The 15,892-nt window shown below is 41.8% G+C and overlaps 1 protein-coding gene across 2 annotated transcripts in view; it reads left to right on the top strand.

Annotated features, from left to right (window-relative positions):
- The first annotated feature begins 497 nt into the window (after positions 1–497).
- Positions 498–15,892, top strand: part of LOC116356182 (zinc finger and SCAN domain-containing protein 2-like) — a 34,906-nt gene continuing 19,511 nt past the window's right edge. The window contains exons 1-2 of one of the 2 annotated variants that reach the window (XM_031800364.1): positions 498–1,679; positions 11,724–14,111. In XM_031800364.1, coding sequence (XP_031656224.1) covers positions 1,277–1,679; positions 11,724–12,616 — 1,296 coding nt within the window. In that variant the 5' untranslated portion in view covers positions 498–1,276 and the 3' untranslated portion in view covers positions 12,617–14,111. Of the gene's footprint in view, positions 1,680–11,723; positions 14,112–15,892 lie in introns of those variants that run through there. The other variant, XM_031800365.1, reaches the window with a different exon arrangement.

The raw sequence follows: 15,892 nt of genomic DNA, 5'->3' as shown, positions 1-15,892 counted from the left end.
TTCCTCTTCTTTCACTGAAACGTCTTTCTCTTCTTCTTTCATGGTAACAGCCTCAACCTCTACTTCTTTTTTCACAGTAACATCCTCCTCTTCCTTCTCCTCTTTCACGACAAAGTTCAGCCCCAGAGCTTCTTTCTCCGTCCAGCAGACCTCTTCTTTAACAGGAGGGGAGTAGTTTAGGGAGCTCATGTTCGGGGATGTTAGATAGTTAGCTATCATTAGCGACTTGGCTAGTGCTAACTTAACCAGCCAGCCACTATAGCTGACTAATACAAAATAACGTAATATTAAATTAAATAGGTTAACAAGTAGATACGACAGACGTGTGTCTAAAACACAGTAGCTAAAATACATTGAAAGCGTATAAACAGCTTGAATCTTTCGGGTATGTTGGCTAGCAAGCTACCGAGGTGGTTGACAAGCTGTTTATGAAGAACCGTCCACTAGATTATACGTCACGCTAGCAGCATCGCCCGAAAGACGCACATCGCTGTCTGCTGACTGGAGGGGAAACGCAGTTGAGAGAAATATTATATTTTCAGACAAAGCTTATTTTACATGGATTTAATTAAATAATACTATTATATTGAGACATACAAAGACAGGAATGTGTTGATTGATTAGTGAGAATGTATATTTTTTTACTACAGCACATTTAAGGCAGTTTCATTAAGTCAAACTAAATCTAAATAAGTTGCTAGCTACTGTAGGTCTATACTGCTCCTACATGGTGTAACAATATATCATGTGGGACTTTAAGGTAATGCTGTTGTTACACTGGAGAGTAGAAACTCATGCTTCCTACACTTTAACTTTAACTTAAATATACTGTAACGACCCTGGGTTTATATACGCGGAAATCGACTCTGCCGCACGAGCATGCGCCGGACCTCGGGCTAGAAGGTCGAGGGTTCGATACCTGCTCCCTGCTGTTTCATAACAATACGTTTTACTCAACTGCGTTACACACTCCAGTCAGCAGATGGCGGTCTGAGACTTTCATGCGATGTTGCTAGCGTGACGTATAATCTAGTGGACGGAACGCTTCTTTCAACAGCGTCAACAGTTAGTCAGCCACCTCGGTAACTTGCTAGCCAAAATAGCCGAACCAATAAAGCTCTTTAGACGCTTTAGTGTATATTAGCCACTGTGTTTTATACCCACTTCTGTCGTCTAGTTAGTTATCCGATTTAATTTCATATTTACCGTTGTTGTTATTAGTCAGCCAGCGGGCTGGTTAAGTTAGCATTAGCCTAGCTAACTAACATCTCCGACCATGAGTTCACTAAGCTACTCTCCTGCTGAAGAAGAGCGTGTCTGCTGGACGGAGAAAGAGGGTCTGTGGCTAAACGTTGTCGTGAAAGAGGAGGAAGAGGATGTCAAAATACCAAAACAAGTAGAGGGTGAGGCTGTTACAGTGAAAGAAGAAGAGAAAGACGTTTCAGTGAAAGAAGAGGAAGACGCGTTCAGAGTGAAAGAGGAGGAGGACGTTACAGTAAAAGAAGAGGAGGAAGAGAAAGAGGAGGATGCTGTTTTTGGAGTGAAGGAGGAGAAGGGGGAGATGACTGTCACATTGGAAGAAGATGAAGAGGAGGAAACTGGATATCTAGGCTCGGTTTCCCAAAGGCATGTTAAGGCATCCTATGGTTCTAACGATGAACGGGCCCCGGTTAACACTAGTAAGTACTGTCTTTTTTTAAATGTATTTTATTTATTTCACCTTTTTTTAACCAGGTAGGCCAGTTGAGAACAAGTTCTCATTTACAACTGCAATCTGGCCAAGATAAAGCAAAGCAGTGTGACAAGAACAACAACACAGTGTTACACATAAACAAACGTACAGTCTATAACACAATAGAAAAATCTATGTACAGTGTGTGCAAATGTAGAAGAGTAGGGAGGTAAGGCAATAAATATGCCATAGAGGTGAAATAATTACAAGTTAGCATTAACGCTGGAGTGATGTGCAGATGGTGATGTGCAAGTAGAGATACTGGGGTGCAAGAGGATAAATAACAATATAGGGATGAGGTAGTTGGGTGTGCTGTTTACAGATTGGTTGTGTACAGGTACAGTGATCGGTAAGCTGTACTGACAGCTGATGCTTAAAGTTCGAGAGGGAGATATAAGCCTCCAGCTTCAGTGATTTCTTTTTCAATTCTTTCCAGTCATTGGCAACAGAGAACTGGAAGGAAAGACAGCCAAAGGAAGTGTTGGCTTTGGGGATGACCAGTGAAATATATCTGCTGGAGCGCATGCTATGGGTGGGTGTTGCTATGGTGACCAGAGAGCTGAGATAAGGCGGGGCTTTACCTAGCAAGGACATATAGATGACCTGGAGCCCGTGGGTTTTGCGATGAATTTGTAGTGTGGGCCAGCCAACGAGAGCATACAGGTCGCAGTGATGAGTAGTATATGGGGCTTTGGTGACCAAACAGATGGCACTGTGATAGACTGCATCCAGTTTGCTGAGTAGAGTGTTGGAGGCTATTTTGTAAATTACATCGTCAAGGATCGGTAGGATAGTCAGTTTTACGAGGGTATGTTTGGCAGCATGAGTGAAGGATGCTTTTTTGTGAAATAGGAAGCCGATTCTAGATTTAATTTTGGATTGGAGATGCTTAATGTGAGTCTGGAAGGAGAGTTTATTTGTAGTTGTCAGAACCGTCCAGAGTAGTGATGCTGGACGGGCAACAATCAGTTGAAGAGCATGCATTTAGTTTTACTAGCATTTAAAAGCAGTTGGAGTCCACGGAAGGAGTGTTGCATGGCATTGAAGCTCGTTTGGAGGTTTGTTAACACAGTGGCCAAAGAAGGTCCAGAAGTATACAGAATGGTGTCGTCTGCGTAGAGGTGGATCAGAGAATCACCAGCAGCAAGAGCGACATCATTGATATATACAGAGAAAAGATTCGGCCTGAGAATTAAACCCTGTGGCGCCCACATAGAGACTGCCAGAGGACCGGACAACAGGCCCTCCGATTTGACACACAGAACTCTATTTGAGAAGTAGTTGGTGAACCAGGCGAGTCAGTCATTTGAGAAACAAAGGCTATTGAGTCTGCCAATAAGAATGTGGTGATTGACAGAGTCGAAAGACTTGGCCAGGTCGATGAAGATGCCTGCACAGTACTGTATTTTATCGATGGTGGTTATGATATCGTTTAGGACCTTGAGTGTGGCTGAGGTGCACTCATGACCAGCTCGGAAACCAGATTGCATAGTGGAGAAGGTGTGGTGGGACTAGAAATAGTTGGTGATCTGTTTGTTAACTTGGCTTTCGGAGACTTTAGAAAGGCAGGGCAGGAGGGATATAGGTCTGTAGCAGTTTGGGTCTAGAGTAGAGGTCGACCGATTATGATTTATTTAAAAATAAATGTACATATACACTGCTCAAAAAAATAAAGGGAACACTAAAATAACATCCTAGATCTGAATGAATGAAATATTCTTATAAAATATTTTTTTCTTTACATAGTTGAATGTGCTGACAACAAAATCACAAATTTATCAACCCATGGAGGTCTGGATTTGGAGTCACACTCAAAATTAAAGTGGAAAACCACACTACAGGCTGTTCCAACTTTGATGTAATGTACTTAGAAACAGGTCAAAATGAGGCTCAGTAGTGTGTGGCCTCCACGTGCCTGTATGACCTCCCTACAACGCCTTGGCATGCTCCTAATGAGGTGGCGGATGGTCTCCTGAGGGATCTCCTCCCAGACCTGGACTAAAGCATCCGCCAACTCCTGGACAGTCTGTGGTGGATGGAGCAAGACATGATGTCCCAGATGTGCTCAATTGGATTCAGGTCTGGGGAACGGGCGGGCCAGTCCATAGCATCAATGCCTTCCTCTTGCAGGAACTGCTGACACACTCCAGCCACATGAGGTCTAGCATTGTCTTGCATTAGGAGGAACCCAGGGCCAACCGCACCAGCATCTGGTCTCAAGGGGTCTGAGGATCTCATCTCGGTACCTAATGGCAGTCAGACTACCTCTGGCGAGCACATGGAGGGCTGTGCGGCCCCCCAAAGAAATGCCACCCCACACCATGACTGACCCACCGCCAAACCGGTCATGCTGGAGGATGTTGCAGGCAGCAGAACGTTCTCCACGGTGTCTCCAGACTCTGTCACGTCTGTCACATGTGCTCAGTGTGAACCTGCTTTCATCTGTGAAGAGCACAGGGCGCCAGTGGCGAATTTGCCAATCTTGGTGTTCTCTGGCAAATGCCAAACGTCCTGCACGGTGTTGGGCTGTAAGCACAACCCCCACCTGTGGACGTCAAGGCCCTCATACCACCCTCATGGAGTCTGTTTCTGACCGTTTGAGCAGACACGTGCACATTTGTGGCCTGCTGGAGGTCATTTTGCAGGGCTCTGGCAGGTCTCCTGCTCCTCCTTGCACAAAGGCGGAGGTAGCGGTCCTGCTGCTGGGTTGTTGCCCTCCTACGGCCTCCTCCACGTCTCCTGATGTACTGGCCTGTCTCCTGGTAGCGCCTCCATGCTCTGGACACTACGCTGACAGATACAGTGTATTGATGTGCCATCCTAGATGAGCTGCACTACCTGAGGCACTTGTGTGGGTTGTAGACTCCGTCTCATAATACCACTAGAGTGAAAGCACCACCAGCATTCAAAAGTGACCAAAACATCAGCCAGGAAGCATAGGAACTGAGAAGTGGTCTGTGGTCAACACCTGCAGAACCACTCCTTTATTGGGGGTGTTTTGCTAATTGCCTATAATTTCCACCTGTTGTCTATTCCATTTGCACAACAGCATGTGAAATGTATTGTCAATCAGTGTTGCTTCCTAAGTGGACAGTTTGATTTCACAGAAGTGTGATTGACTTGGAGTTACATTGTGTTTAAGTGTTCCCTTTATTTTTTTGAGCAGTGTATATATCATACAGAATATATATACATTTTTGTAATAATGACAATTACAACAATACTCAATTAACACTTTTATTTTAACTTAATATAATACATAAATACACACACACACACACACACACAGCTCTGAAGTGACAATGATACTGAAGAGTCTGCTTAGGAGACAAATACTCTCAACTGTTTGAATAAAAATAGAGTTTAAGTTACCTGTGATGAATGTTGAAAACAAAAACTGTAATTCCTATATGCAGGAAATCCTATTTTAATAATGGGCATGGTAAGAATTGACGACCAAAGTGCGAGTCATAATTCCCATGACACCTTCTAGCAAAATCTGAAAAGCGGTTCCTTCATTTATTCAATAGGATATTTTTAGATTCACTTAAAATAAGGTCTGTGTTTCGTGTAGGCTTACACCACCGTGCCAATTTTATAACTGTATTGATATCCATAGGACAAGGTAACTCTGATCAATATTGGCTAAATATAAGCAAAGATAATTTTTTTGTAGAGTGGATTTATGAAAATATGTTGACACACATTACCTTATCCTAGTGAGATTTATACGGGTATCAAAACGCTGAGGCGGTTTAAGCCTGCACGAAACACAGACCTTATTTGAAGCAGATCAAGACATTCTCAATGGAAGACATGAACGGTAAAATAACGAAGGAACCCCTTTCAAGTTCAGCCGCAAGTTATTACAGGAATTATAACGCTTCGACTATTTCTCTCTAAACCATATACTTTTGACTAATCCGGAAACTATCACCTCGAAAACAAAACGTTTATTCCGTTCCGTATTTTATCTAACGGGTGGCATCCATGAGTCTAAATATTCCTGTTACATTGCACAACCTTCAATGTTATGTCATAATTACCTACAATTCCGGCAAATTAGTTCGCAAAGAACCAGGTGGCCCAAACTGTTGCATATACCCTGACTCTGCGTGCAATGAACGCAAGAGAAATTACACAATTTCACCTGGTTAATATTGCCTCCTAATCTTGATTTTTTTTTGCTAAATATGCAGGTTTAAAAATATATACTTTGTATTGATTTTAAGAAAGGCATGGATGTTTATGGTTAAGTACACATTGGAGCAATGACAGTCATTGATTGTTTTTTCTAAGATAAGTTTAATGCTAGCTAGCAACTTACCTTAGCTTACTGCATTTGCGTAACAGGCAGGCTCCTCGTGGATTGCAATGTTATCAGGTGTCAGAGCATTGGACTAGATAACTGCAAGATTGGATCCCCCAAGCTGACAAGGTTAAAAATCGGTGCCTTCTGCCTCGTTCCTAGGCCGTCATTGAAAATAAGAATGTGTTCTTAACTGACTTGCCTAGTCAGATAAAGATTAAATAAAGGTGTAAAAAAAGAAATACATCTGCAAATCGGCGCCCAAAAATACCGATTTCCGATTGTTATGAAAACTTGAAATCGGCCCTGATTAATCGGTCGACCTCTAGTCTAGAGTGTCTCCCCCTTTGAAGAGGGGGAGGGGGGCTTGGGCAAGTTGCTGCAGGGGGTGCTGAGCTGTTGGCCGGGGTAGGGGTAGCCAGGTGGAAAGCATGGCCAGCCGTAGAAAAATGCTTATTGAAAGTTTTGGGACACTGTAAAGTCCATGGAGAATAAGAGCACCTCCTCCCAGCTGCCCACTGCACTGAGGCTAGGAAACACAGTCACCACTGATAAATCTACGATTTAGGTGCTCTTATTCTCCATGGACTTTACAGTGTCCCAAAACTTTTAAAATGTATGTTTGAATAAGCTAGCCTTAGCTTTCCTAACTGAGTATATTAATTCCTGACTTCCCTGAAAAGTTGCATAGGAGCTATTCGATGCTAGTGCAGAACGCCACAGGATGTTTTTTTGCTGGTCAAGGGCAGTCAAGTCTGGGGTGAACCAAGGTCTATATCTGTTATTAGTTCTACATTTTTTGAACGGGCATGCTTATTTAAGATGGTGAGGAAAGCACTTTTTTAAAGAGCATCCAGGTATCCTCTACTGATGGGATGAGGTCAATGTCCTTCCAGGATACCCGGGCCAGATCAATTAGAAAGGACTGCTCGCTGAAATGTTTTAGGGATCGTTTGACAGTGATGAGGGGTGGTCGTTTAACAGCGGACCCATCACGCACGCAGGCAATGAGTCAGTGATCGCTGATTTCCTGGTTGAAGACAGCAAAGGTGTATTTAGAGGGCAAGTTTGTCAGGATGATATCTATAAGAGGGTGCCCATGGTTATGGATTTAGGTTTGTACCTGGCAGGTTCCTTAATAATTTTTGTGAGATTGAAGGCATCTAGCTTAGATTGTAGGGTGGTGGAGGTGTTAAGCATATCTCAGTTTAGGTCACCTAACAGTACTAACTCTGAAGATAGATGGTTTCTAGGGCACAGATGGGGGCTGAAGGGGGTCAATAACAAGCGGCAACGGTGAGAAACTTGTTTCTGGACAGGTGGATTTTTAAAAGTAGAAACTTGAATTGTTTGGGCACAGACCTGGATAGTATGACAGAACTCTGCAGGCTCTCTCTGCAGTATATTGCAACTCCACCCCCTTTGGCAGTTCTATCTTGTCGGAAGATGTTGGGGATGGAAATTTCAGGAATTTTGGTGGCCTTCCTAAGCAAAGATTCAGACATGGCTAGGACATCAGGGTTGGTGGAGTGTGCTAAAGCAGTGAATAAAACAAACTTAGGGAGGAGACTTAAAAATAGAGGAGTCTTAAAAACAGAGGCACAAACTCTGCAGTTTTTGAACTAATGTGTGGTGTTAAAGGGGAAATATTTAATAGTTACATCTAGATTTAGACTTTTTAAATTTGTTTATTTGTAGCCATCGATTCTTGAAGAACATAACACATGCCTCATGAGCTTAGTTCGACTGTTGTACCCCATCAGATCCCCAAATAATATTTTTTTCACTCCTATGTTTAGAAACAATGTAAACCAACACTGTAGCCTCAACATGGTTAAAACTATAATGTTGATATCATGGATGGTCATCTTTAGGTCTGTCTATTAATTTGAGAGTAGTTACATTTCTCCAGCCCCATCATCATCTTATGACAAAACAGTGGTGGAATGACATCTTTGTTATTGTTTCAACTGCAGATTTTTCTGGGGAACTGTTACCGTTCTCAAATTCATAGAGAAAGCTATTGTAGCAACCGTAACCCAAAACCTAGCGATCTCGTCAAGAAGTTCAGACATCTTGGCGAAACAGTCATAAGGTGTTGGCTTGACAGTCACTGGACCCAGGTTTGAGTTCAGCTCAGGGCTACCCCATCAATTCACTACACTATGAATACAAGGACTGGTCATCCATAGGGTCAAAATCATAGTTTTAACCAGGTTTCGAGGCTATACAGTGGAGTTATGCAATGTTTTGGTTATGTTTTGGTTTCTGATGGGGTAATAAGTTGAAATATTTGAAGCATTTATAAGTTACACTACTGTTCAAAAGTTTGGGATCACTTAGAAATGTCCTTGTTTTTGAAAGAAAAGCTCACAAGTCCTCAACTGACAGCTTCATTAAATAGTACCCGCAAAACACCAGTCTCAATGTCAATAGTGAAGAGGTGACTCCGAGATGCTGAAAAGAAAAAGCCATATCTCAGACTGGCCAATAAAATAAAAGATTAAGATGGGCAAAACAACACAGACACTGGACAGAGATATGTATTTTTCTTTGCAACTCTGCATAGAAGGCCAGCATCCCGGAGTCACGTCTTCACTGTTGACATTGAGACTGGTGTTTTTAAGAAGCTGTTGAGCACTTGTGAGGCATCTGTTTCTCAAACTAGACACTCTAATGTACTTGTCCCCTTGCTCAGTTGTGCACCCGGGCCTCCCACTCCTCTTTCTATTCTGGTGTTAGGTTCAAATTTTTCAGAGTAAATAACTCACGGACACCAGAGTAGCTTAACCAAGTTTAATTCTTCCCAAAGGGTTGTTACAGCTGTAATTCATACAAAAACAAGTATATATACCCCACTTTGGACACTCCCCCTCTCCAATCCTTACATCTTCTGGTTTGACAGGAAGAGGGTAACAGGATACCAAACCCTTATTACTCCCTTCAGGGTATCTGACCTGACCTCCTGACATCAACCCCTCCTTCGCTTAATTCACAGATGCCCATCCGCTTCCCTTATAGCAATCCTGTGATCTCCCCCCGTCCACCCAGCACATTCCACAGCCACTCTGTCTTTCTACAGATCCACTCCTTTATATACTCTGCGTCTGATCTATCATGTCTTTAATATATCAATGTTCAAAGTTTACCCCCGAATCCAACATTGGTTAGAGTCCGTTTGCGCTGTTCTCTGAAGGGAGTAGTCACAGCGTTGTACAAGATCTTCAGTTTCTTGGCAATTTCTCCCATGGAATAGCCTTAATTTCTCAGAACAAGAATAGACTGACGAGTTTCAGAAGAAAATTCTTTATTTCTGGCCATCTTGAGCCTGAAATCAAACCCACAAATGCTGACACTCCAGTTACTCAACTAGTCTAAAGAAGGCTAGTTTAATTGCTTCTTTAATCAGAACAACAGTTTTCAGCTGTGCTAACATAATTGCAAAAGGATTTTCTAATGATCAATTAGTCTTTTAAAATTATAAACTTGGATTAGCTAACACAACGTGCCATTGGAACACGGGAGTGATGGTTGCTGATATTAGGCCTCTGTACGCCTACGTAGATATTCAATTTTAAAAAACAGCAGTTTCCAGCTACAATAGTCATTTACAACATTAACAATGTCTACACTGTATTTCTGACCAATTTGATGTTATTTTATTGGACAAAAACAAGGACATTTCTCAGTGACTCCAAACTTTTGAATGGTAGTGTATATTCTTCAAGAATCAATGGGTATATAGTAAATGGGTCTTTCTATAACTGCCAGTGTAGATTTCCTGTGGGGGTCAAATTATTACAGCTGTTGACAAGTCGTTGTATTCAAAGACCTCAATGTCTTGCCAGGAGGGTGCAAGGTGCTGTGTTGTTGTTGTCTGCTGCCAGGACTTGTGTGACGGCCTTTTCCTGCTCCAGAACTGTTTCCATCTGCAGTGGAGATCCCCACCTTATCAGGGATTCTGTGATGAGCTTGTTGAGGGGCAGGCTCAGTTTATCCTGTGGACTTGTCAGGGCCTTCTGCTTCTTCCAACTATGGGAAAATGTGCTGACCACTTCCTTGCATTTAATCCCTCTATAGATTTACATACTACTGTTGTGATTAAGAGAGCTATAGAAAACAGGATATTTTATATAGTAGGATATTTATTATTGAAAGAGAGAATACATTGAAACCAGAGGCTAATGTATTAATTATAAATAAAGGCAATGTAATGTTTGGATATTGCACACATTTACATATTACAAATATGATGGATTTGCATATATATATTCTGCTTAACGCATAAGAAGGATCAGGCAGTGTAGTCAGCTATAACTTTAAACAGAGGAGATAAAGAATACAATAGTTATTCTGCAATTTAAGTTATGCTGTTTTTAAATGAGGTTATTTTTCTACCTGCTCTGTGTTTTGGACGTTTAAACTTACTAATAGCAATGTGTAGCCTGTGTCTTGTCCATTTGTTCAGCTCCAATGCTTTGACCGTGTTCCATCCACTGTCTTGTCCATTTGTTCAGCTCCAATGCTTTGACCGTGTTCCATCCACAGTTGGTAGTCCTACATACTTGACGCGACTCTTTCAAGCCCCAGGATGAAAGTGCCTACCTCAGCCCAGCTGAAATTATTTATCCGGTGTGTTCATCTGGGAAATAAGAGGGCTGAAGGTGTTTGCTTTGCAGCTTCCAGTTGTCGTCAATGTAATGAATTATGGGGCTAATGTATGGCTCTGTGGTCCAGCTTGACCGTAAGTCGGCAGTGGTAGAGAAGAATGAAACGTTACGGATTTCCTTGGCATCTCTGTCCCGACATTCTGTGTAGAGTTCTGGCAGACATGTTTTCCTGAAGTATTTACGGCTCTGAATCTCGTATCTTAGGTCTAAAGTTCAAATCAACTTTCTGAAACCGTCTTTCTCCAGATAGAATTGGTTCCATCTCTTTCACTATGTGATACGTAATTGAACTCGTTATCTCAATCCACTTCTTGGTCATCTTGTCAAAACTCCCTAGAAAGGCCAAAACCTAGGAAGAAACCTAGAGGAACCAGGCTATGAGGGGTGGCCAGAACTCTTCTGGCTGTGACTGGTGGAGATTATAACAGAACATGGCCAATATGTTCAAATGTTCATAAATGACCAGCATGGTCAAATAATAATAATCACAGGCAGAACAGTTGAAACTGGAGGAGCAGCAGCACCGCCAGGTGGACTGGGGACAGCAAGGAGTCATCATGCCAGGTAGTCCCGAGGCATGGTCCTAGGGCTCAGGTCCTCCGAGAGAGAGAAAGAAAGAGAGAATTAGAGGGAGCATAATTAAATTCACACAGGACACCGGATAAGACAGGAGAAGTACTCCAGATATAACAAACTGACCCTAGCCCCCCGACACAAACTACTGCAGCATAAATACTGGAGGCTGAGACAGGAGGGGTCAGGAGACACTATGGCCCCATCCGATGATACCCCAGGACAGGCCAAACAGGAAGGATATAACCCCACTCGTTTTGCCAAAGCACAGCCCCCACACCACTAGAGGGATATCTTCAACCACCAACTTACCATCCTGAGTTGTCCTGCAAATCAACTTCAATACGTTATTTTATTTTACTTCAGGCATCACCTTTTACCTCAAACAGTACATTTCTGTTGTTGTGGGACTTTAACCATCTGTCTGACTTTCACACAGGAGAGAGATGTGACTATCGTGGATCCTCTGGGGAGCCTCAACAACATCATGATGCTGACAAGGTAGAGAAGAGTCTCTCCAGATCAGAACACCTCAAGAAACACCAGCAGAGACCCAGAGGGAAGAAATCTCACTGCTGCTCTGACTGTGGGAAACATTTCAAATTTTCATCAGAACTTAAATTACACCAGAGAACACACACAGGAGAGAAACCTTTTAGCTGTACTCAATGTGGGAAGAATTTTACTCAGTCAAGCAGCCTGATAGTGCACCAGAGAACACACACAGGAGAGAAAAGTTATAGCTGTACTCAATGTGCGAAGAGTTTTACTTCATCTGGCTATCTGAAGATACATCTGAGAGCACACACAGGAGAGAAACCATTTAGCTGTACTCAATGTGGGAAGAGTTTTACTACATCTGGCTATCTGAAGATACATCTGAGAGCACACACAGGGGAGAAACGCTACAGTTGTAATCAATGTGGGAAGTGTTTTACTCAGTCAAAGGGCCTGGTAGTACATCGGAGAACACACACAGGAGAGAAACGTTATAGCTGTGATCAATGTGGGAAGAGTTTTACTCAGTCAGGCAACCTGAAATCACACCAGAGAACACACACTGGAGAGAAACCTTTTAGCTGTGATCAATGTGGGAAAAGTTTTATCATATCTGGCGATCTGAAGATACACCAGAGAACACACACAGGAGAGAAACCTTATAGCTGTAATCAATGTGGGAAGAGTTTTGCTACATCTCGCTATCTGAAGATACACCAGAGAACACACACGGGAGAGAAACCGTATAGCTGTAATCAATGTGGGAAGAGTTTTGCTGCGTCTAGCTATCTGAAGATACACCAGAGAACACATGTATCTGTACTCAATGTTTGAAGAGTTTTACTCAAAGAGCCTGATAGCGCACCAGAGAAGACACACAGAAGAGAAATCCCATAGCTGTACTCAATGTGGGAAGAGTTATACTCAGTCAAGCAGAGTGAAAGTGCACCAGAGAACACACACAGGAGAGAAAAAACCTTATAGCTGCGATCAATGTGACAAGATACTCTGATTAAAGATCTCTGATCAAACATCAGAAAATGCATACATGAAGGAGTTGTTTCATGAATCAGTGAAATAATGTCACAATGTAGAATGATTTAACATTGTAGAATAAGTATTTTCATGATGTCACAATGTAGACCAGGCTCTGAATTGAAAGAGTACTATTAATGAGATTTAACAAAAAAGAGCTGTATTACTTACCGCGTTGGCGACCCATTTTAATCTAAATGTATCTGGCTGTTTTCTACAAATTGTCCTCTAACCAGGGATGGACACATTATTCCCAGATTCCGTGTGGTTTTTGAGCTGTTAGTTTTAACAGGACATGCAACCTCATCTCCCTCCTCTCGCACAAATGATTTTAGCATTATATTGATGAGTTATGACAAATTAGTGTTGGGTTCCTTTGTTTAGCGACCCCTACATTTAAATGCATCACTCCAAAATGTAGCTGACTGTCTTCTGCAGGTTGTCTTCTAACCAGTGAGGTAAAAGATATCTCCATTTCCATGTGTTTTTTTGTTTTGTTGTGTTAGTTTCAAGAGCAGGTTCAACCTGATTTCCCCCCAAATCGATATGCGTTGCCATGGAGCTTAATTTATTTTCACTGCACATTTTTCCCTTTTGGAGATGAGTTTTGTTTGAGCTCGTTCCAAGGGAAAGAGAGTTAGGATTCTATAGAAATTATACGATTGTATATTATTTAGAAATACATGTTTTTAATTGTTCCCAGCCAGTAGACACCATGTTTATATTGTAGAAGGCGAAGCATTTTAGTTGATTATATTGTGAATTGGAAGTTGTTTTGTTGGTGGTGAGCAAACTTGTCCATCAAAAATATAGGATATATTTGTTGTCTTAAAGGGGAAGATTTTACAGGCTTTGGTTTTTCCATTTATGTTTTGAGGTTGGACTTCGAGAACTCTCTTCTTCCTAAACGTATAGCTCATTAGCACGTAGGACGCACTGATTGGTGTCACCTCGTTAGTCAGTATGTGTTACCCCTGTGCTGGCTTGTCCATCTCGTTAGTGGGAAGGTGTTTCACCTGAGCTGGTCCAGGTTCTATTTAAGAGTGTCTGGCCCAGTGCTCCAGTTCTCTTGATTGATGTGGAGAGTCAACACCTTTAGTTGCTCCACCTTTTTGGTGTGTTTTTTTTGCCTCTTCTTGGGCAGATTTAGTGGGTCTCGTGGTGGGTGTCTTTTATGTCCCAGTTGTTGTTACTAGTCGTCAATTTTCAGTGGACACCCCCATAGTGTCTTTCAGAGTCACTCCTAAAAAACAAGCTTATATTTTAATCAATGGACTTTCCTTAGAATGTTTTTTAGTTGTTAGTCTTCTGTTTGTTGTGTACTAAATATTTCAATTTATTTTCTTTTTTCCCTGTGAAGCCATTGTGTTGCATCCATGTCTGAAATGTGCTGTATTAATAAAGCTTGATTTGATTTCAACAAATGAACCCAATGACTGGTCAATCAACAGACTCTTGGTCCCTCTTAGTATGGAAAAAAAGTATCAATCCCACTTTTCCAGCCTGCTGAAGGTGGAGTGGTAAACACCACCCCCGGCTCAACTGGTCTCCCACAGCTCTGCTGATGTCATGTTTTGTGGCCATGCTGTTCCATTTTTTGACTGCCCCTGCAACCCAGAAACACATTTAGTCATATTATATAAAACACTCAAAGTAATGGATATGGAGCATCTATGGCCTCAGTTACACCTGGCACCTAAATGTGACTTCTGTCATCTGATCACTCCAAGCTGAATTAGGTTCAGATCTACCAGGATGGGCTTTTGACATAGTCTGGACGTAGTCAGGCCACTGAATAGAAATTAGAAATGTGAAGAGATGGGGTGATTAAGTGGGGGAAAGTACATTTTACTCATGACCTTCATAATAAATTAAATCAAATGTTATTTAGCAGTTGTCGTCTGATGATAAGATAATAATAAAATAATTCCACTCTGAAACCTTATAACTGTATGAAATTGATTAGAATCATACAATTTTTATCTGATGTGTGTAGTTTGTCAGAATTATGTTAAACAATGTATCTGTACAGTGGAAAAACACAGACTGTCTGAGCAAGGCATAGTTTAGGATTTGAACTTGTATGTGTGTGCCGAAGGGAGAAAAAAAAACGAGAACAGTTCAACTGTGTTTGGACTGACCTGGCTAAGCCTCTGAGGAACCTATGATAGCATAGGGAGTACTTCTCCCTAAGGTTTCCCTAATCTCGGGGGATGGAACTGTTGGCTGGGCAGTGATACACAGTGGTGAGAACTACGGAGAAGGATACAACTCACCTACTCTTTGTGTGGAAGTATGTGCGTAGGATACCTACTGTTTGTGTGAAAGTATGTGCGCAGCTATAAAATGGATGTCTTTCTATAATGGCCTTTAGAACGTTCTCTGAATAAACTGTACTAACCTTTTGCATAAGCTGAGTAACTAATTATTATTAAACCCATGGTCTTACAAATCTCAGGGATTGGTCAGAGCTATTTATTGTCAGTTATTATCATTGGGATTGAAAATTCTCTTGACATCTGATCACTCCAAGCTGCAGTAGGTCTGGATGCACAAAAGTCACAATGTGCTGATTTAAGTTTAGATCTGCCAGGATAGTTATTGTGTTCGGGAATTCGATTCTAGCCACCAAATATGCATAAACAATGTAAAGAGATGGGGTGAATGAGTGGGGAAAAGTACATTTGACACAAATTACCTTCATAGTAACAAAGAACAAATGTGTGTGTCTGAGGGGAAATTAACTTTCATACAGCCAAAAGGGGTAAGAAATTACACCAAATCAGTGGACAATTTGCAGTAATGTAAATAAACATCCCGTTTGCTTACGTGATGAACCACTAAGGGGACTTAAATATTTACCATCTAAACCGTGTGTGACCTCTCACCTCTCTGGCTGTAGAAGTCTTCTCCCTAACCAGTCCCTCAACAGCTCTCTGACTGAGCTCCATCCTCATTGGGTCTTCAGGGGAGAGGAAGGCTGAGGAGGGATGGAAGGATGAATGGATCAGTCAGTCAAAGTGTAGAGCTGCTGTCTGACCAAATCACTATTTTAGTAGTTCATTAAAGTAAATA

Source organism: Oncorhynchus kisutch, linkage group LG21 (genome assembly GCF_002021735.2).
Source record: "Oncorhynchus kisutch isolate 150728-3 linkage group LG21, Okis_V2, whole genome shotgun sequence".
Classification (NCBI taxonomy): Eukaryota; Metazoa; Chordata; class Actinopteri; order Salmoniformes; family Salmonidae; genus Oncorhynchus; species Oncorhynchus kisutch.
The sequence above is the reverse complement of the archived record's forward strand: the minus strand, read 5'-3'. Positions and strand labels throughout refer to the sequence as shown.